The 23392-nt window shown below is 37.8% G+C and overlaps 1 protein-coding gene across 2 annotated transcripts; it reads left to right on the top strand.

The window, feature by feature from the left end:
- Window positions 1-210: 210 nt before the first annotated feature.
- mbtd1 (mbt domain containing 1) lies at window positions 211-23112 on the top strand. Of its 2 annotated transcripts, XM_023288989.3 has the most exons (17): window positions 211-376; window positions 1407-1611; window positions 1758-1891; window positions 1977-2091; window positions 2186-2268; window positions 2353-2470; window positions 4385-4519; window positions 4623-4711; window positions 5223-5457; window positions 6621-6676; window positions 8089-8193; window positions 8334-8481; window positions 8621-8703; window positions 8835-9069; window positions 13613-13684; window positions 15083-15238; window positions 15728-23112. In XM_023288989.3, the coding sequence occupies exons 1-17, from the start codon at window positions 356-358 to the stop codon at window positions 15844-15846; spliced, it is 2109 nt and encodes a 702-aa protein (XP_023144757.1). In that variant the 5' UTR covers window positions 211-355; the 3' UTR covers window positions 15847-23112. The 2 variants fall into 2 exon arrangements, with proteins under 2 accessions (XP_023144757.1, XP_023144774.1); XM_023289006.3 differs by lacking the exon at window positions 15083-15238.
- The last annotated feature ends 280 nt before the right edge of the window (window positions 23113-23392 follow it).

Genomic DNA, 23392 nt, shown 5'->3' with positions numbered 1-23392 from the left:
AGTTGTAACTTTTTATATAACTACTAGTTTTGCAGTCATTATTCCATCAATTTATATCGGTGTCGGTTTGACACGATCAGTCATATGGACAGCTTTTATTCATTCATTCATCTCCTCTGCGGAGTTCACTGTTTTGTTTCTGCATCGGTCGATGACCTCCATTTGGGATTGACCAATCACGTGAAAGTAGGTTACGCTCGCTCATGCGCAGAAGCAGCAAAGTAATTTGTTGATATCCTGCTTGGTAGTATTCATTTAGACTTTAGTGTTTCACAGCCAAATCTGTCCCCAGCGTAGAGGCTGTATTTGCATTGGGGAGCAAAGTTAACTAGTACGCTATCTATATGAAGGGCTGATGGAAGACACAAGGGATTTGGTGAGTGAGTTTGAAACATTTTTGGGCCGCGAGCCTCCGACTCCAGAGGATTTGCTCAAGCTAGCACTCCTTTGTTGTTATCTGTTTATGGTAGCTAGCTAGTGGTTCAACCAGCGTTAAATATTAGAACTCTCCAAAAAAACCCTCAAAGGTAGGAATAAAACAAGCTTACATTTATTTCAACTATACACGGAAAGAGGCAGCTTTGCTTCTCGAATGAAAAATGCGTATGCTTTTGTGAGTAAAAACTGGAAAAACAGGTTTTCCGCTAGCTTGCTGTGCTAGTTAGCTTACGGTGCTATTTTTGTAAGGCCGCCCCCCTTTTCCAGCATATATATTAGTTAGCTTTTTCATTTTACGCATATAAAATGCCATTTGGAACGTACTTGCTGGTGATTACACTGTTTTTCTTCAATACTATATTTTAGTAAATAATTAATGTTAGCGCAACCAGTTCAAGTTTCACCTGAGATGCTCCAAAGAGGAAGTAAGCAGATTATGACAACACCAAACATTTAACATTGTTCCGGATACTGTAATACTATTCAGCAAGACTAGAAGATTTTCACATTTTCATGATGCGTCATATCTCGATATAGCTTATCTTTTAATAGTAATTCCAAATTAGCTTCCACGACCAACTCTCCAGGTCAGATGAGAATATAAGAGACTATGAATGATCTATCGTGGAAAGCAGAGTATTTCGAGAGCAAAATTATAATGGAATATTTTCTTGAAGTATTTTAGAGCTGCAATAAAAAGTCAATTGCTTGATTAATGACTAGACAAAAATATTCTGCAACGCTCTTGATAATGACATGTTTTGTTTATTATATTTATTTATTTTGAAGCAAAAATGCAGTGAAATTAGTTTTGGTTTGCAGAAACCAAAATGAATACTGAGAACATGACATTTTTAGTAATCTATAATGTATAAAATGTATTTAAAAAACTTAAATAGTTAAAAACTTATTAACATCATACAGTCATTCATTTAGACTCTGTTTTTATGATTTTCCTGTCTGTTAAGGCTGAACGCACCCCACGTTCAGAGCGTAAGCGGCGAGACTCGTTCGGGATGTTTGATGGCTATGACAGCTGCAGCGAGGAATCTACCAGTAGTTCCAGCTCAGAGGATAGTGAGGATGAGGTGGTTCCCTCCATCCCTGCTAGCCTGCCGATCATTAAGAACAATGGTCAAGTCTACACCTATCCTGATGGCAAATCTGGAATGGGTCAGTAATGTATTTGAAACTTATGCTTTGTGTGTGTTGCTAACATATAATTTTGTGAGTGGGCAGTAGAAGAATTTGCCGGCTTGTTGTAGTCTGATGATTTTAACTTTTTTATTTGTCACTGTCTTGTGGTCCCTTCTTTGCAGCCACCTGTGAGATGTGTGGGATGGTTGGAGTCCGAGATGCTTTTTACTCCAAAACCAAGCGCTTCTGCAGCGTGTCCTGTTCCAGGAGTTATTCCTCAAATTCCAAAAAAGCCAGCATCTTGGCAAGACTCCAGGTGAATACATTATAGATATACTCTTCCAATTTTCTATGATAATTATGCAGCTCCACAAACATTATGTCTGCTTTGATTTTACTAGGGCAAACCACCAACGAAAAAGGCAAAAGTCTTACAAAAACAGCCTCTAATGGCAAAGTTGGCAGCTTATGCCCAGTACCAAGCAAGTCAGCAGAACCAGGCCAAAACAAAAGCTGGTAGGTTATCAGAAACAGTCATGATAGGTAATGGGATAATAGTGCGACTTGTTAAGGAATACTCCATCATTACACTGCTTGTTATCTTTGTCAGTGGTCCCTGCAGAGAGCTTTGACTGGGGGAGGTATATCTGTAGCAATAACACAGTCGGAGCTCCAGTCAGCTGTTTCAAACACGTGAGTACAGGTTTGAGTTCTGTAGATGATGTCTACTGATTTGATGCTTTCATTAATGATATGACTGTTTCTTCTCTGTCTCAGGCCCCTATGGGGACATGCTGGCATGACATAGAGGAAGGAGTGAGGATCGAAGTGCTTAACTCAGATACCAACCTCTCCACTAAGGTGTACTGGATAGCAGAAATTATAAAGCTAGCAGGTAAGACTATACTTAATGAAAGCCAAAATCATCTCTAAAAGTCTTGGCTATGTCAGAGCCTTATGTTTCTGGGTCCTTTTGTTTGGAATTTTTTTTTCACTGAATTACTGGCAGACGTTGTTGATAAAGTTGAAATCACACTTCAGGATATTGATAAGTATGTTTCTCCCAATAACAAACACATGCAAACTTCATGCAAAATAAACACATTGACATTCTGCACAATGCATTCTGTTTCACTGTTAATGATTACACCAGGCAAAACTCTCCCACTGTATAACACGTCACTCTTCCACTAATTTTATTTTGACTTACTAAATGTGTTTAGAATCTTTAATGCCTACAGTTTTCAAGGTCTTATTACATACTTATGTTTGCATATACACAGTGAATATGAATGAAAGGTTAGTGATTCTGCCTGTCAATAGTGGAACTGTCCTTTCTCTGTTTAAGAATGCAGTCTGAAGTTCAACCAAAATGAATATTTGACATTAGAAGTGTGAGCTGGTCAAAAGTGGGTGCTGTTGTCCTGGAAGTCATGTATGTTTGTTGTTGTCCTGGCAACAGCCCTACACATTACTTCCTGTGCCAGTCATATCCTTCCACTGTGTTTCAAAATGTGGATACCTTTGGAAGATACACGCTTTCATCTAGTAATTATAAATTCAGTTCAGTTAAATTTTATTTATATAGCAGCAATTCATAACACTTCATATAGTAAGGTAAAGACCTTACAGATTTTAAACCAAACAAATCCAAATTTCCCTTTGGATTCCCTTTGAGCAAGCACTTGGCAACAGTGGGAAAGAACCAAAAAACTTCCCCTGTACCAGGAACGACAGAAAACAAAACACAAGTGAACCAGTCTCAGAAGGAGTTGGCCATCTTCCTTGACTGAGTGGGGATGAGGGGGGTCGGAGAGTATAGGTAATCTATTGCATAATAAGATAATTTACAAAAGACTAAGAAAACACTGTCAGCAAATTTAGAAGATCATGGACTTTTTTTTTCGAAGTGTAAATGGTAAAGTGATTTTCGTCCAATACACTGTCCAAGTTAGTGAATATTTGCACACGGTCCACTCCCTGTCTGTCCTATGTATGCATTTAAAAATGGAATCCAGAGTTCATACACAGTCCTGTTTCTGTAAATGGGAAACAACCAGAGAGGCTTGGACCAATTAACACAGCACTATTCCAGTGTGTCCTGTGCTTGTTTGAGCTTGTGCGCATCACAGGGTAAACAGGAGGGAGAGGGTCAGAAGATGTATTTTATTTTACATTGTCTGATTGTTTAGTTTTCTGTTTGTCCGTTCTCTGTTTCTAGTCTTAAAATGTTGTACAGCAGTCCGGCCATCATTTGCTGCTTTCAGATGTCCTCTGAATATAATTGACTTAATTAATAATCATCAGGTTTTTCCATTGTCCTCAGTATCAAATATAATAATCAAATGATTCAGTTTGCTTGTCGGTCCAATGTCATCCAATGCTACATGGTAAAAAAGAGCTTTGGTATACTTAAATTCTCAAAATGTTTCAAAATCTGACTAAAAAACTGCACTGTATCCATGCCAGCATTTTACTTTCTGTTCATTGTAACATCTTTGCGACAATGAATAGATTAAATGTGAAATTTCTTGTAGCATTTTCCAAAGTACTTTCATAACACATTTTTATTAATATTGAAGTACTTAAACAAGGGAGGACATAAAAGCTAGTAAAATCAGGTAATACCTGTGTCTGTTCAAACAGTGATGACTGATGACCACCTCAACCTCTTCTGTAGTTTTGAAATAGTAACTTAAGTCAGAAGAGAGCAAGCAAAAGACCTAGAATGGTGGATTATTTTATCTATTTGTTGCTTTCAAGATGAGGAAAAAAGCCACCTCAAAAGTGTTTATTTGTTACTCTGCAGGGTTCAAGGCTCTTCTGCGGTATGAGGGCTTTGACAATGACACCAGTAGAGACTTCTGGTGTAATCTCTGTATCCCTGAGGTACACCCAGTGGGATGGTGTGCTTCTAGTGGTAAACCCCTTGTACCTCCAAAAAGTGAGTGTTGTGCCAAACTTGTTCAGTTTTGTTATTGAAGCTGCTGGTGTTCTTGGATGTTGGCAGTAATTGTCGCTCTTATTTCTGTAATCTCCTTTTGCAGGTATACAGCATAAGTACTCTAACTGGAAAGCTTTTCTTGTGAAGCGTCTCACTGGAGCTAAAACACTGCCGCCTGACTTTAATACCAAGGTGAGGCACATTTCTGCCTAGGCAAGCAGGCCAGCATGGTAAAATGTGTATACTTGTTAAAATGGACAACTTCCATGTCCAGATATTATGACAAGAGAATGCTTGTAAATTTTAACGACTACAGTTTAGGTGATGGAGTGCGTTGTTTACTAACTTACTTGCAAGGTTGTTAGTTCGATTCCCTGTATGTACCAAAGCGTCCCTGTGCAAGACGCAGAACCCCAAGTTGCTCCCAATAGCAACTGTGCCACTCTTGATGTATGAATGTGTATGTGAAAGAGAAACATACTGTAAAGTTCTTAAGCCCTTTGATGTGCAGTGTAGGTCAGGAGATACCGATTTTCCATTGGATTTGGGTCACGTTTGACCCATGTTGTCAATCAAAGGGTAAAAACTAAGGTTAATATGTGCTACGTAAGTGCAAACTGTTCCATTCATGCAAAACCCGAAGCATTTTTTTTCATCTCGTATTATTTTTCGTATTTGTTTCATCACAAATTTTTCACTGTAGGTACATGAGAACATGCAGTTCCCCTTTAAGAAGCTAATGCGGGTAGAGGTGGTGGATAAGAACTACCTGTGCCGGACACGGGTTGCATTGGTGGAGCAGGTTATCGGAGGTCGCCTCAGGCTGGTCTATGAGGAGAGCCAGGACGGGTCAGATGACTTCTGGTGCCACATGTACAGCCCCCTTATCCATAATATCGGCTGGTCACGAAGCATTGGACACCGCTTCAAACGATCAGGTAGGTTCAGGCAAATCTAGCAGCACTTTATTTCCTTTTGATACCTAATATACACCACAAATTCTGGGATAAGCAGAATGTTATGAACACTGAAGGAGCACTATTTATTAAATTTACTAAATGCTGAATCTACATTGTTACTGTTATGTAGTTAGCTGGTAGTTTTTGCTGTTTGTGAGAAATAGATTTTGTAGCCAGTTGTGATTCATGAAATAACAAGCCTTTAAAGGATAGAGGATTATTCTGTAATTTTCTTATTATCAATAAGTTCTGCAAGAAGATGAAACAACAGTGTCTTGCGAGTGCATTTTGATGTTCCTACCCTATTTGTGGCTCTCCACTCCATTCCCATTCACATCAAACTCAATTTAATCTGTTATTTGATAGTCTTTGTGTTAGACATGTCCATTTTTCTGTAGGCTATCTTTTAGAAATTTGTAATTTCTGAACCAAGATAGCCTTAGTAACATCATTAAATATTTTCTTGAATTTGAGAAAGCCAAAGGTTTCACAAATTAATGTTATTCACTGGTAGTGATACATAAGCTTCTACTTGTATATAAAATGAGTGGAATGCCCTATTAAATGTTGTATCTGATGATTTTACAGTGATTACATGAATCCATGTATGCTGTTAAAAATATGTAAATACTGATTATCCTTAGTAGTACTGTCAATAAACTGCAATTGGTGTTGGCAAAAAACGAGCAAATCTCCCATTAAAAATAACATTTTAAAATCAAGTGAAGCAGTTTGTGCATACTGTCACAGATAAATAGTTAAAAACAAGTGAGTGTGACACAATTAAGACGACCCTGTAGTACAGTTCAGAGCAGCAGAAATGTTGGGAAGTACAACATATTAATTGTTTACGAGGTAATCCTAAATGATAAAGAACCTTACTGATTGTGTTAATAGATTTGCTATGCTTGATTCTGTGAAATGCAGCTTTATCTGAGCTGAATGTTTCTCTCCTACTCTGAGTGATCAAATAATTTTTTATCTGTCAGTCAGTGTGAACTGAAGCCCAGCTCTTCTTCAGCTCCACCTGTCTGTGGGTTTGTCCTTTCAAAGTCACGCTCAGAAAGCTCTTTTTTAGGCTATATATTTCTGTAGGATCATTACCTCAGGAATAAATCACTTCTGTCAATTTTTTTTTTCAGATATTACAAAGAAAACTGAAGGTCAGGTTGATGCTCCTGCACCACTCTTCCAGAAGGTAATGAAAGTAAAAAATGTTTTTACTCTCCAAAGTGTTAGTGTGGAAAAAACAAGTCTTGTACCTGTGATTTGACTTGTTCTGTTAATACTACAGATCTGGGCCCTGTTTGTGTAATTAAGTTATCTAAAATTCTGATTAAACATGAGTCTGTATTTTTTGTATTGTATTTCTTTCTTTTTAATTCTTTGAATCAAGAACAAGCACACCAAGTCCTTAATCCCAAACATGAGCAAGTTTAGCATACTGACAGCTGAGTCATAAGCAGTCCTTGTCAGTTGCAAATCACCCAGTGTATTTATACTGAAATACTGTTTATATAATTACAATTTTAGATAAGAACATGTAGGTTATCAATAAATGATTATGTGTAGATTTTAATTACACGAATTTTAACGCAGTCTGGTCATTTCTGATTATTTAACAGTGAGTAAGGGGAGCAATATTGAACAAAATAACAGCAGGGGCTTATGTCAATGTCCATTACCTGTGTTTCAAAATGAGAGCACACTGTTAATTGATATAACCTCATCTACCATTAACAAATCCTGTGTGGGAATTACTGGATTGTTTCAGCCTAATAATAGCATGTTGGTTTAGATTAGTTAAAATGCATTTGAAGATAAAGACCTGCCGTTCATCAGATGCTGTATGGTGCTTTTCATTGTAATGTATGAGTGAAGGACAAGTAGTTTTCCTGTGCGCTGACTGATTTAGACTTTAAAAGCTGCCAGTGGATGAGCATGCAGCTCTTTTCATTGTAAAAAAGGCACAAGTCAGTCAGCTGTAATGACGGTTGTACTATCACTTATGCCAAACACTGATAAAACACACTATGATTCTGTGGATGTTTCGAAAAGACTGGTTATGACTTTGCACTTTTTCCAGAACAGCAGCTGCTTACAGAATGGACTGTAGCACCATGTTACATTGTTTCTGAGGAGGATGAGTGCCATGAATTAGCCTACAGCTGTAGGCAGATGGTAGTTGGTTGCCTTCTTGCCCCAAGCACAGTCTACGGACATAGCACAGGATTTTTTGGAGAATTAGAAGCTCCCACTGTGTTTGTATACTGTCAACATCAAGTATGTACAAATTAAAACACCTCCAAAGTCTGACAGTGACCACTTCGATGACAACTCTTTAAAGACGGGTCCATGCAGACCGTCATGGACTACAACAGATAATGAAATTTACGTTGCATGGACCTTTTCAGTTGCATGAATTGACCTGAAGGCTTAGTAGGCTCTCAAAACTTATGTTGAGTTATTATTGATGCATCTCCATGACTACTTTCTACAGTACCTTAATAACTTCCTAAAGTTGTAGTGTTCAAAGATGTCCTGATGATAATAATAATGATGATAATAATCCTTAATTTGGTGTGCCTTCCTACCTGTATGCTTTTTCAGGTGAAAGATGTGGACCAGAGTGGGGATTGGTTTAGAGATGGGATGAAGTTAGAAGCCATTGACCCCCTCAACCTCTCAGCTATATGTGTAGCCACTGTAAGAAAGGCAAGTGTCTTTCTGATCTCACAGTAATGTCTTGTGATGAGCGACAGAGTAACAGAAGGATTATTTCTTGTTTTGATTTTTAAAATGCAGTCATTTCACTGGTCTAGAATGTCTTCAGCCATTCTCTGCTGTGTGTGTAGGTGTTGGCGGACGGGTACCTCATGATCGGGATCGACGGTTCGGAGGCAGTGGATGGATCAGACTGGTTCTGCTACCACGGCACCTCCCCCTCCATCTTTCCAGTTGGCTTTTGTGAAATCAACAGCATTGAACTTACACCCCCTAGAGGTACTGTACACTCCTGTTCTTTTTCAATTAGCTTATGAGAAATGTAATTGAATGTTTGTTCTCATTAGAGTATTACAGAGCCTAAACTATTGGTTGGATTTGGTTTGCCTATGGTCTGAACACTGACTCTCTTCCTCAGGGTACACTAAACTGCCATTTAAATGGTTTGACTACCTCAGAGAAACATGTTCAATAGCTGCTCCTGTCAGGCTCTTTAACAAGGTAGGTTTTAATTTTGGTTCATCAACTTTATTTGTGAATCAGCTTTGTGTGCGTTCTAATGTCTTTTAATAGGATTTGGGATTTAACTACTGGAATAGTTAAAAAGCATCCCCTGTACTTGCACCTTCTAGGAGGTTCCCAATCACGGTTTCCGGCAAGGCATGAAGCTGGAAGCTGTAGATCTGATGGAGCCGCGGCTGGTGTGTGTTGCCACAGTGACGAGAATTGTGCACCGGCTACTGAGGATACACTTTGACGGCTGGGAGGACGAATATGATCAGTGGGTGGACTGTGAGTCACCTGACCTTTACCCTGTGGGCTGGTGTCAGCTGACAGGCTACCAGCTTCAACCCCCTGCCTCTCAAAGTAAGAACATAATGCACTTCATCCTCCTGCCTCTAGTGCTACAATGAAGACAAAATGTCAGCTTATGTCATTATTTAAATGACACAGAACATCAAAATAACAGAATTTGTTCTGAGCTTGAAGAAGGTTCCATTCATGCCTGCTTGCTTAAATATAAAGCTGCGATGTATGCCCGGTTTGTGTGTAGTTCATCTAGACTGATGTAAAAGCTGTCAGTGCCCCTCTGATGTGGACTAAACCACTGAGCCAAAACTGCCAGAAAAGGAGAGTCTCTGTTTAAGTGTAGTTGGTGGTGGTGTGATAGCCACCCACGGGAGTTTATGATAGAGATATATGTGATCAAACAGGATTTTTAAAAGCTAAACTATAGTTTTGAACATCTGCTGTTTGTCAACTGTCGACATAGTAAACATATCAAGAGTACATTTATGGTTTGGTAGCCATGGCTATAAGGGAGTAATGACCAACAATGTTTTGGTCCTGAACCATTCAGTACATGGTTGTGTTCAGTTCAGTGTAAGACTTAATATCAGAAATCTGTTTATGTCGACTTGCTTGTGCTCCCGGAATGAAAATTTACAAAGCAAGCTTCGTGTAGAACTTTTTGTTGTGTAGCAGTTTTTTGTGTACTGCATTTTGGCAGACACTCTGTCAGTTTTATCAAACAAGTGTATTGCATTGTCTCACATTTTATTTTGAGTTTGGGGTGTAATCAGCCTTTTCGAGCAGCCAGAACCTGTGACTTCCTCACACTGTATTAATCAACTGGCCACCATGTGGAGCTTGAGGAGCTTCCCCAGTTGCTTTTGTCTGCTGACAATTCCAGTACAGTATTTTCAAACAAGGTGTCTGAAAGAAAGGCAGCATTCATTTGCAAAACTGAAATTGCACTGCTGGTTAATGGTTAATTGAAGTTATTTATGAATATGTTGCACTTTTTGTACAGGTCCCATATCATGCCACTTTTCAGCTAAATAGTCAAAGTGTCACATGTCACCTCTGTGTGTCTTTGATTTTTTTTCCAAGTCAAAATACTGCAAAAATGGTTCATTTCACCATGACAGTGAAGCCCCAGGATTTAGGACTGTTTTAAAATAATGGGTTTGTTCTGAAAGGCTATGATCTGCTGCTATTCCTGGCCCCTTAAGGAAGAACACGTTTGCATTTGAGCTGAATGGCTATTAGTTAGTTAGGTATGTACTTGACAGCAAACAGACCAGTCTTTTCTTAATGACTGTTTGCAGCATTTAAGGTCCTTAATTACAGCAAGAATTATGTCCTGTGTGGCATTTTTTTAATTTTTGTTTTGTTGATAGAGGTGCGCACACAGATTTCTCCAAAGTCACATTCATTAATCACGTCTAGTTCATTCACTTTGCTGTGCATTGATGAAGACGGAATGTGTAAAGGGTCAGATTCATGAGACTCTCCAATAATAATCCAAGTTTTGACAAAATATCAATAAGAGCTTAAATTTAGTTTGTTGCTTTTGGGTGTTTGCACCCAGAAATACCTGCAGCATCTGACCGCAGCAGACAGCATCTTCAAAGAGAGAATTAAGACATTGAATGGCAGCTTCCTTAATTATCAATAGATATTCATATTATTGAATATTTGAGCTGTCACACACACACAGTCACATTTTATTAGCAGCAATCCTAATAATTTGTCATTATAATAGTGATTGTCCTTAGGTTGACTCCTGAGCTTTGTCAGAGCTGTTGAGATATTTTATTGGAAAAGTCTGATCCGTTGACTAAAGTCAAACTATTCACCTTATCTGAACTCTTTTTTTCATATCAGGTTTTTCCGTTAGTTTTTTTCAGTTTCACAGTCTGTCATTTGCAATGGTAGTGTATTGTGTGTGTAGATGGATTTCCATTACTGTATAATAGAATGTGACCTTTTTGGTCATTCATTGGTCAATATTGAAGGGACAGTAGCCCAATCTAATACTGATTTGCACAAGCAGAACACTGCTTTGAGAGCAGACATTACCTTTGAATGCGTGTATGCCCTCCAGCGCTCACCAGCTGGATACTCTCTAGCATGTGGTGGCAGCTTTGTCCACTTCTTGCTTAGTTCTGTACGTGCAGATGCCCTTCTTTATCTCTCCCTATGTTTTGTTTCTTGCTTAAAACTACCTGTACCTCTATAAGTGAGTTTGTATGTTTATTCAAGTGGCACTTAATACCCGCCCATGTGAAAACCAGTAAAAAAATCTGCTTGTGTTGTGAGCATGTTTTGTCATGCCAGTGACATGACATACACCTGACACCAGACAGCCATTGTGTTTGAATATACTTGATGCCACTGAACAAAGCAAACAAAGCCTTAGCACTTACATTCAGCGTAAGCTCCACATTTTGGCTGGTGGTTCAGTGTGATGAGAGAGGTCACAGGTTCTGGCTGCAGGAATGCTGATTAAAAGGTGTAGTGTAAGTTAACACATCTAACCCCGTTAGCATGATATAGGTAATAGACAATATATAAATGCACTACCAAACCGTTCTAGCTGGAGCTTATGCTCTTAAATCTTTATTGTCATTGGTCTCATCTGAAACCAAAAGGTTAAGTATGATTATATGTGCCATTACAGCTTTTTTGTGCTGCAGAACTGCGTTACCGCACAGTCCAAATCCACAACAAAAACTTTGTGTGGTAGGTTCCTAGACTAGAGGTGGTTCCTGTTGTGTCCCATAGTGAAGCAGATTTTGGGAACACTGTGACAGATAGTGGAAGGTGAGGAAAAAGCCGTGTGAAATGTGTGACCAATGGCAGACACATTTACTGAGTCAGACTACACTCCTTGGAATAATGTATTGTATCTTTTCCTTGGTTTAGATGAAATTTACTAAACTATATGTCAGGTGTGAAACTGTTTCAATTCTTCAAACAAGGTTTTTGTTTAAGCTGTAATGGCAGCATTACTAAGTATCCTCTCCAGAACCTTGTGAGAAGTACTAAAAGAATTAAATGAGTTAAAACCTGTTGTCTTACCATAATTGAACAATCCCTGGGTGCTGTCAGTTTTTAGGCCATAAAATACAGTCGTGAACAAACGTTTACATACACTTGGACAGACAATGTATATTATGGTAGTGCTGAGTTTCCAATGATGCATATAACTGAATTTTCTATGATGAAATCATTGAAACCCATGCTTCTTTGTTACAAAAAACAGTCATGCATTTTGGTTCTTTCATAGATGTATTATAGGTCTTCTGGAAATATGACAAAATCTGCTCAGTCAAAAATATACATACAGCAACTTCAATTAGTTTTGGAGATGTAGAAAGCTGCGTTCATCAAATTTTCTCAGTGACATGACCTCTTAACATTTCATAAGTGATTATATTTGGCCACTAAACATCGCAGCTCAGTTCAGAAAACAGGTGAGGGACAGACAAGAGAAGGATAGACAAAAAGATAAACAAGAAAAGCACTCAGAGAGTGTAGTACTCCGCCAAGACAGTTCATTCCTCAGTTTGTGTATTCAGAAATCACGGCAACATAGAATCTGGCCATTTAATATAGAGTGCCCCACAGACTAACTAAATAAATACAAAATTGCCTTGCGTGAGCACAGGCATGTGTTGTGCATGCGTACATTATGTAGTACAGACACTGAATTGCATGACCGAAATATGCAGCGGGTCCAGTGAATTGATGCAGGTAACTGACACAGTGTTCACTTGTTGTCATGGTTATGGCAATGCTGTGCCGGCCGCTATATCTCGCAATGGAAAATCCTGAACAAATCCTTGGATCCAAACTATAAGCCGCGTCACTGCCAAAATCTAATCAGATGGTCCTTGTGTCATTTCTGACCTTCCCTGAAAATTTCATCCAAATCCGTTGGTCTGTTTTTGAGTAATGTTGCAGACGGACAGACAGATTCACAGACAAACGTACGCTGATCGTCACATAACCCCGCTGCATTCATTGGTGAGTAATAAACAAATCGACACCAAGAGAAAAGTCGCCCTGCACATGTTGACTATGTTCAACTGTAAGCCAGCTTCTCAACTATGAATATAATCCAGACTAAACATGGTTCCAGACTTACCAGCGTGCTCCAAATGTGTTTGATAATGGCCCTGACACAGTTCAGACCATGATTCAAAATACTGGCAGCTCAGTTCTAAATCTAGATCTCTTGGGTTTTTTATATAGTATTTTTGGATTTGTTTATGGAGTGAGTACAGGCTTGAGTGTAGTCATACTTGCCTATGAACAGGTAGTTTGACAGTAAGATACTTGTGGGGGAAAAAACATAATGCTTTGCAGCAGACAGGGACAACTGGATGTAACTGTTAGTACAAACAATGAATTTTAGAATGACATTGATTCAGTTACTATAGGAAGGTTCTGTAATAGCTCACATAAAGGTATCGATATTATGACTGATCATTCTATAGTTGATGCATTTGTTGCTGGTTTTCAGTTTTAGGTGGTTCCAAATTGCATTTATTTACTTGGCTTGTACCTCACTGTGTACAGTTTGTGAGACAGTTTCGCTGTATTATTGTCTTATTTACAGGTAACAGAGAAATGCCACAGTCTGCACCCAAGCAGAAGAAAAAGGCCCAACAGTACAAAGGACAAAAGAAAAGTGAGTAATATTATCTTCCTCCTTTTTCAGTTTGTTTCTCTTGGCTTCTTCCATCCTCTTCTTTTCCTGTTCTTCCTGTCACTGGATACACTTGTGGTTGAAACTCCGCCGCTCTCTGATTGGTCACCTGTTTGGTGTCTCTGACGCATTTTCATCAGACACTTTGTGTCACATGGGTGCAGCTTGCTGTGAAAAGATGAAAGTAGTGTCTTTTTCCTTTGAGTGGGATAGTTTTCAACACGTAGCTTGCACACTTGGACAAAGTAGTGTTTGAGATTTTGTTTTAGTGTTTGAGGAATCGAAGAAAGGCATGGTGTTACAACTTCACTTAGTTTCAGATCACAAAAGCAGATGCTAGTGCTAAATTGGTACTCCTTTTGCTGAAAGTGGAAGTCAGTGGTTTACAATATTAAAATGAAATTTTTTTTAAAAAATGAAATGGTATTTTCAGTTTGTGTGCACATAATGTGTGGCAAAATCCAAATTCAGTTTTGTAAAATTCATTTTGCATTTCAGTGGTAGACAATGCAGCTACTGCCAAGGTAGGCAATGTGTGACCAGAACTTTCACAATATTATTTTTCCGGTCTTTCGATGTCTGTACTTTTTGAATTTCAATAATGTAACTAGATAAAATAAAGTTTTATGTGTAGGTTGTAGCTAATATCTAATTTAACTGACAATCTAATTGTCAATTTCATGACAGGCCTCTGACAACTGCTAAAATATAAATTTTCATCCCATACTTTATCAACTCGAAAAATTCAAACTGAAATTGCTGAGTGACATTTTACTTTCATGTTTTATTTCTTTTATCATTTTTTATTATTTACATTTTTTGTAACAGAAGAGCTCTTCCCATATGTCATTCGGAAAACTTTGCCACAGTTTGTCATTATATCAGCCATTATAAAAATATCCATTGAAATCTGGGGTAGGGGTAATTTGGATAGGAAATTGGCCAAAATCAAGACAAATGTAAAGGAAAATTCAATATTTTACATGATTTAGCTGTAATTATGGTAATTATTACATTTAAAATTTTGATTTTGCCAGACATCATGGACAGCACAAAGGAAAAAATGATTTCGTTTGAACATTGGCATCCACAGACTTGCATAGAGTTGATAATGTTGCTGTAGCTTTGATTTTGGTAGCTAACAGTGCATCTGCTTACTTGGGTCTGGCAGTCTGAGTACAGCTTACCAGGGGCTTATTCAGATGGGTATATCATGGCAAGTGACAACATTGTGAAGCAAAATTACAAGTTTCACCCTAAACTTTAACCTTTTAAGCTTTCCTTCCTAATACGTAATCTCTCATTGAGGACACTAGTTGAATTGAACCCCTGTGTGTAATAAGCCCCTGGTAGCTTACCTGAGTCTGGCTTGGTGTTTAGAGAGGAAGATTCCAGTTGGTCGACGGCCCTTCAGTCAGGCAGGCAGGAGGAGGAGCAGCTTCTCGGGGGATGAAGAGCAGAGTCCACCCCCTTACCCTGCCCAGGGGCCTGCTCGGCCCCGGCCCCGAACCCACCTCCACCAAACCCACAAATCAGGTAATGTCACACTAACGACAAAACCGGCACGGCACCGAGCCTTCTGCGGCTCAATGGCGTCTATAACAGGAGACAGTCCTCTGAGTCACAGGGCCTCGCCATGGAGCTGCAAGCTGCTGGTTCTGCATGTTCTGCTATTGAATCAACCTTTGTTTGTTCATGTTCATTGTCTTTGTTCTCACATGAAATGTCCTCATGTCAGTGAAGAACTGGAGTGATACTGTACTGTTCATTTGATTTTCTGGGATTACAGTTTTGGCATTCCTAATGTTTTGTCTCCACTTTTAAGCAACCACGGAGCATGTTTGGTTAATTTGATTAGAATTTTTTTTTCTTTTAAGCGGTTCTCTTGATGCTTGTCATGCATGGGGAGTTAACATTACCACATGGAACAAAGATTCCTTCTCTATTTTGCTTAAATTGCATGAACACAAGTGGCTCATCTTTGCCACTGTTCTCTCTCTTATCTGTGTCTGTCCCTACCTGTAGAGTCTCTCCTGCGAATGAAGGAGGAGACAGCTGAGGTGGACGAATTTACCTTCTCACAAGGTACCTCAGACCAAGAGAGCAATGGCTCGGGCAGCTACTACATCAAACAGGAGCCCTGAGGTCACAAGAACAGGAAGAGCGGAAGGATCGAGGACAGGACACACCTCTGGAAAACCCCAGCAAGGATCAGCAGTGTGGAGAGTCAAACTAGCCTCGACTTACACTCACAGACCAATGACTCAGGCCACTTGTGGAGTCAGTTCATGCTTCGTAAAAAATTCTGAAGGGAACATCCTTCTGAACAATCTTCTAAACTTGTAGCTGTGTGCGCACATGATCACTTACAAAAGCCTGTCTGAGGGGTTGGAACGCACCCAGAGTCGGGCCTGGGTTATAGATGTTTGGGCATTCTCTTCCGCACCACCTGCAGCTTTCGCTCCTCTCCTGTCTGATCCATCCAACCAGACAAGGACTGACTAAAACTACAATCTTTTTTCCACAGAATGCAAGTCAGCATCAGCCCATCCTGCCTCTGCCATAATCTGCTCCGCGCACAGAGACCTGTAGAAACTGTGAGAACCATTTATTGAGCCAGGTCTTTAGTTTTTTTCGTTGTTTTTGTTTCAGGTCAGAAAGGCGGCCACTGAATGGCCTGAAGAAAAAAAGAGAAGCTGGCAAAGAAGCAGAGTTGTGTATATTTTATTTTCTCCCGAACAAGATTGCCAGGTGGACTTTTACTTTGTTAATAGTACTTGAAGTTTTTTTGATGTTGTTTTTTTCATTTTGTAATAATTTTGGGGTTGTTTTTGTCTTAATGTGCTTATTTTGGTGACTGTGGGAAACGTAATGTGCATTGTTTCATAAAGTGATTATATTCATATAGTATGTGGAAACCTATTCAAATAGAACTGCAGAGTATAGATATTAAGGATTGTGATTTGAAGAGAGATCTTAGTACAGAGCTGCTCAGACATAGCTAATATTGATCTTTTTGCTTAGGGAGTTTTATTCTACAGATATTGGCTGGAAGATTTCCACAGCTGCATTTATTCCTGATTCTGCCATTATAGAGCCAAAACTTAATTTAAGCTCAACAACATCTTTTCATCAAATTTACGAAAAACAGTGTACTAGCACAAGATTATTTTCATTATTGGGGAATATCAGAGGTTGCATTTTTAGTGGTCCCAACAACAGTCCCAAATCTCAAAGTAGGGATGTTATATTACCAGAAATGTGCTACTGTTGAATTTCACCAAGTCTTGATACCTCATTCAATACCAAAATAATAAGGCATCTTCACACAAAAAATTCTAACAAATTATTCAGGTAAAACCTGGGGCACATTTAGTGTGCTAGTAAGCACAAACACCTGCACAACATTATATTTTCATGGACTGAACAGTAGCCTACTAATGTGATTAGCAGCACCCATTTCAAGTTACAAGTTATGGTAATGTTAGTCTGAACAAACTTGCTTTAGCCTTTGTGAACATTGTTTGTGTAGCGTTACTCTGTTCATTCCAAAAGTTCTGTGACACCATTTGCGTTCTTGCTTTTGGTTGTCCAACTTTTCCCTGGTCATCCAACTCACACTCTAAGTATCTTCAATACATGACACAGTGTTTTTTGTCACAAGTCACAACAGACCTCCTGCTGCACCAGCACTTGCCTTTCTGTTGTTGCCCAGTACCTCCAGCATCCACAGTACTTTCAGTACTTTGAATACATTAGAATAACAATTACTGCCATCCTATCAGTTTGGGCGTTGACTTGATACCAAAGTAACAGTTCTTGTTACGTCTGTGTCTTAAAATACTCAGTTTACAGTGATATAAAACAGAAGAATAACCTATTACTCTTGCGAACTGATGAATTCTTTATCGGTTATTGTAATTGTTGATAGATTCTCTAATTAATCATTTAATTAACTAGTTGTTTATTTTTCACATTTACGTTGCACCAGGCCCCTTTGGGAGGGTCTTTAAAGACATTGGCGAGGTGTATTTACATTTCCATTTTTTCAGTCCGCGCAGCTTTAAACAGTGACGCATCATGTTGACTTGCCCTCACTATTGCTTTTCACATATTAATAGCAGAAATCCTCTTGCACATTCCATTCAGCTTTCCCTAATGCTGTACGGTCTGTACATCCTGAATGTACAACATTCAGCTCTGTCAAGTGGTTACTCTGGGAATATCTAGTTTATGTCCTCATTTTGAGCTGTATAACCCCTGAACACTGTGGCTTTTACCAAATACTTTCTTCACGGTCCAGCTACTAACCCTGTTCGTAGGTTACTATATATTACATTAGCCAAGATAAGCTTAATCCAGAGAGCACATATCAAATAAAGTAACAGTGTTGGGTGGTTTTTAAAGCTTAATGTGGAGCTTGAGGGACCTATTACAACTAGAAATACCACGATACCATTAAATGTGGATTAGTAATTGCAAGAATTCAGCAATGCTGATGAGGCCAAAAAAATGTATGATAAAATAACAGAAATGCACAAGTTATCATTGTGAATATTTGAGGGTCTTTGTGCTGTAATGTTGAACAGGAATTATAAAGCTGTGGAGATTTTAAAAAAAAAAAAACTTTTCATAGAACTGTCACCTTCGTTTTAAACAAAATATTGAATGAGAACCAAATTGGCATAGAGTGATTGTAAGTGAGCAGCAGAGTATGTTGTATAAAAGAGAAACCTTACTGGTATGATATGGTGCACTCTGTCATGTTATTCCCACTGTTCAGCCCTACAGTATGTGCATTTTGATGTAGCTATAGTTAGGGAGGAACTTAAGTCTAATCAGATGTGGACAACGCAACTGACCAACTATACAGCATGGTCAAATGTTGTGGGTGCAGCACTGATGCACTACAGCAGTGATTCAGATACAGGGTTTCCATGTGCTTTGGCCCATGTCTGCTGTATTTGTACTTAGAGGAGGATAAACACTCAAAGTTCCATTTGGAACTCCTCTTTATTTATATGGAGTCTGCAGTGTGCCATCAGAATAGTGGTAGACTGATTCAGTGTTAAATCATAATCAAGTAACACGCTTTAAAAAACTTAATGGATCAAATAATGCATACATAGGCATATTACATTACACACATACTTGGAATTCTGTTTCCTTATTCTGGCTTAAATGAAAGCAGAATAGTATATGTTCATGTAAACAACAACAACTGACAAAGAAGCAATACAGTGTCTTTCCAGCTGTCCCATGTTTATGGGCCTCTGACCAGTCAGACGGCTGTTGCCGCTTTGTGATTCAGAGTTTGTGTAATTTTTCAGTAGAACACTGCGTACATGTCTGTAACAGATTGTTGTAATTATATTGAATAACAAAAAAGTAAAATGAAAAATCATTTTGACACATAATTTGGCAGTTCTAATTTAAAATTTAATTATGTAATGTTAGACACACATAAGACTAAGGAAATACAGTAATGAGTAAGCAGATTTGCTGATTTTTATTTTACTTAGTTTTTTTTTTTATTAATGGAATGTATGTGGCACACTTGGGACTCCATACGGTCAGCATTTGTAGCATCAAATTCAGCTTCTGTTATTGAAAATATGAGGCTTGGCTTCTAGCATGTTAGGAGAATATTAGGAGAAATGGGTAAACAATCTTATGATCGAGCAGTTTGTTTTGTTTTTTATTCAGAAAGAAGATATTTTATTTGGGTAATATGCAAAACATTTGTGGGTTTTTTTGTGCTTAGGTTGTTCTCATGTCAGAGCCATATGTATGCAAGCTAGTTTATGATTCACCTGAGCCACAGAAAGACAGGTTTTTGCTGTTAATAATGAAACATAAAACGATGCACTGCTTTTCCATTAGTCTCTGAGAAAAGCATTCAAATAGGACGACAGAATCTAAAAGTGGCAAAAATACACACACACATATATATATTATTCCTAACTATGACAGTATGGAGTAACAAATCAGAAATGGAAAAGACAAGACTCCTTTCATTCTACTAGAGCTAGATTTTTGCAGCTGTTTATATACTACCTCCTGATGCTAGCCACGTTTAGCTAAAACAAGAGTGTGAAAAAGACTGGCAGTGTGTTGGCATATGCAAATAAATATTGATTACCTAAAAATGATCCACTTGAAGACTAGACACCAAACATGGAAGAATTTTATCAGAGCACATGAGGTAGTCTTCTAATTTGAACATTATGCAATAATCATAGATCCCATATTATTTTACTACGTTTAAATAAAATTTATAGCACCCACAAATGTCATCATCACTACATTCATATAATTAACATGAGATAATTTAACAAAATGGTATTGTATAACTGTGATTTTTGTGAGCAAAGGGTTCATACAGAATACTCGCTGTATGGCCGAAGACTGTATTGAAATGAAGAGCAGATTTAAACTTGTCGCTGATGGTAAAAGATGCATAATTTCTCTTTATACCAGTAAGGTTCATGATTCAATTCTCAGGAAGTTTGTGTTTCTTTTTATGGTCATAAAGGTTTTAATTACAAGTCTGAAACAGCTGGGCTTGAAAAGCTCAAAGGCAATGTCATCACGTGCATTTATTTGTGGAAGCGAAGGAGTGCTGTAATAACTACAATTTTTTGAGCCAGCTGAAGACGTGGTTGTGAAATATAACCACTGTTGAACACTTGGTGCTGGAAAAAACAACAACAATGAATTGATGTCACTTACTTGAGATCATTTTAGGTGGATCAAATTCTGAAACTTGACAGAAATTTACATTGCGTAATGTGAAGTGGTACAATTATTATTGATACCATCTTTTTCAATTGTATGTTTTTTTAAATAGAAAATGTAGATACTGTATCTAAATATTTCTAAATAATTCTCTATTTGAATTTGAGCGAAAAAAGTTCAAGAAAAAATATTTCAACATAGGTTTTAAAAAATTTGACACTTCCAATTTTCTAGTTTCATTTTTCTAAAGTTCAAAAATGTAAATAGAAGAACTCACATCACAGAATTTCACATTTTTAGGGTTTATTCAGATAATATAAGCCAGAGAGAATTGTTTTTGCCTCTTTTTCAAAAATATATTGTCATCTTTTGAATTTTGTGCAGACAATTTATTATGTATACCATTTACTGAATTATAGGGTCTTCATAAATCATTCAAACCCTGATTTAAAAATTCAAGTCAGAAAAGTGGAAACCCTGAAATTGGGATTGTAACAGACTAATTTCAAGTTGTAGTTTTTCGAAAAGCCTGTGCCTATTGCAAAATACCAAAACAAACAAACACATTCAAAACTCTTTGAATTGCAAAAGTACAATTAGATGTTTGCAATGATACTGAAATTTCTACACAAGTGTTAAGTTGTGGGTAGGTTTTAGGGAGGTGCTTTTTAAATTCTAATTATTATGGCACTTAATAGTTTCCATACATTCAAACAGCAAAGGTCTTATCTCACTAACTGTTTTGTGTATTTTTGTCCACATTTTTTGTGTATTCATGTTCAGTTTATCATTTTGAGTGATGATACAAAAAAAAAACAATTCTCATTTAAGCTGCTTTTTATACATTTCCTTTTGATTTCCAAGATCCAAGATTGTTTTGGGTTTTTACTTTTGTCTCTGTTTTTTCTACCAGTTTCCTTTCCAGTTAGTCTCCTAATCAGATTGGACACAGCTTGGCTGAAACAGTAAGCTTTTAAATGAGCAATAAAAGACAGTGCTTCACAATCATTTGAAGCAGACAGGTTTCAGGTCGGGGCCTTTCACTGGGGTTATTCTCTAATGTTGGAGGGCAGAAAGAAGCATTAAAGTACTTCATGACCAAACTGCATTAATATCTTAGTACAAAAAAAAAATACTGTTCTAAGGACTAACTGCTGCTACCCTCCTCTAGATTAACCTGAAGTAATCAAATGCACAATCAACACTGTTTTAAATCTTTAGTTTCTCACCTCACTTTGTAGATATTAAACTTTCTTTTTTCACCTTAATCCCCAAAGCTCCATCGCCCGGTAGCTGTGCATCTAGAGTGTTGGGGCATCAGTAGCTGGAGATGAGTCGTTTTGGGTTTAGGTGCACTGATCAACTGAATGCATGTAACTGAACACTTTGTGGCGATGTTGTGTAGAGCATGTTTTTTTTTTGTTTGGGTTTTTTTTTTTGTAGCTGTCATTGGTTCTTCAGTCTGTCTGTTGTCCCTCTTCCGCTATGATCAGGAAGGTATGAAATACCATTCATGTCAAGAAAGGGGAAAAAACACATGATCCATAAGATTCCAAGTACATTATGTACTATGTTTTATTTCACAGTTTTGACTCAGAAAAAGTGCATTTTGTGTTTGGCTTATAATGTTGACTTAACTTTGGCTCATCATGTCAAATTTGACGGTATCTATAATTTTTGACTTATTTCAGAATATTTACTTACGCTGTCATAAATTTGGCTTGGTATATCAAAACATTAAAATGACCCTGATTACATTTTTTTTTTACTAATTTACCTTTTCAAAATTTTGACTCCTAATTTTGGCTGAGTCAAATTTGCTACTTAGCTATACTTTTGGTTAAATTCAAACTTCTCTAATTTTTGGTTTTGTATTATTTTGGATTTGAATGATTTTGACACACATAATCCTTCACCTATTCAAAGTCAAAAGTCAAATTTTAGATGAGTCCAAATTTTGTCGCATCTCATAACTGGCTTAAATTTGCAGTTGAAGTTTCATAATTTCAAATGACCTTTTTAAAAATTCATGTTTTATCCTTTCTTGGTACTGATGGGTTTCCGTAGCAGGACTGAGTTGTGGTTGCAGAGGTCTGTTGCACCTGAACTGGTTCTGCCAGATGTGTGCAGTGACTGGAAGCGTGCTGGAGTTGTTTTAAATTTTTCTTCTTGGATACTAACACGGGTCTTTTGTATGCGATAGCTCCTCACCCCTGATTATATTAAACCATTATATTGTGGTGCTATATATATATTTGATAAAAATGACTTAATGTATTGGAATTACTATTGTCTGAAAATAATTGTGAGTTAAGAGGGTTATGGTGCAAAATTTATTTTGGATACAAATGAAAAAAAGTCTATGTTAATAGTTATAAATCTATTGATATTAACACTGACGCTTGAGGTACATTATTAGATTGCAGTTTAATGTTTGTACATCTTTTTGATAGTGTATACCAGTTTCCTTTCATATGGTAAATTTGTGCTGTGATCAAGCTTTGATAGACTTTGTAAATAAAGCCAAATGTTTGGATCATCATACTGGTTGTAATGGATGGCTTCTATGTTTGCAAGCATTGCAAAATTTTTCCGCATGGCTGTGAAAGTTTACCAGGTGGTTTTTGTATGATCAGACTTTTACACTGAATAAAAAGGCTTATAACTTCAAACACTTTGGAAAACCTTTGTCACTTTCAGCGCTTGATTCTCTGAAGGGCACTTGCCACGTGTTGCCTGAATTACATCCAACTTTCCTGTGTTCAAAGACATTTGAAGGACCGTAGCAGTGTGCTGGCATGTGTTTGCCTCTTCACCTCTCAGTGATTTACATCAACCAGATTTCACATCCTTAACACTTTGATACACAGAATGTGACCCATATTCAATGGAAAATGTGTATCTCTTGACCCATGTGTGCATCAAAGGGTTAAAAGACACGATACCATTTTA

This window comes from Amphiprion ocellaris, chromosome 18 (assembly GCF_022539595.1).
Source record: "Amphiprion ocellaris isolate individual 3 ecotype Okinawa chromosome 18, ASM2253959v1, whole genome shotgun sequence".
In the NCBI taxonomy this organism is placed as follows: domain Eukaryota; kingdom Metazoa; phylum Chordata; class Actinopteri; family Pomacentridae; genus Amphiprion; species Amphiprion ocellaris.
Note: the sequence above shows the minus strand (reverse complement) of the source record. Positions and strands in the feature narration are given on the sequence as shown.

What these genes read in the sequence shown, in the direction of transcription:
- mbtd1 (XM_023288989.3), top strand. Translation starts at nt 356, where the DNA reads ATGGAAGACACAAGGGATTTG. An exon ending in AGAAATTATAAAGCTAGCAG is followed by an intron (nt 2,471 to 4,384) that starts GTAAGACTATAC and finishes GTTACTCTGCAG; the next exon opens with GGTTCAAGGCTCTTCTGCGG. An exon ending in GTACAAAGGACAAAAGAAAA is followed by an intron (nt 13,685 to 15,082) that starts GTGAGTAATATT and finishes CTTGGTGTTTAG; the next exon opens with AGAGGAAGATTCCAGTTGGT.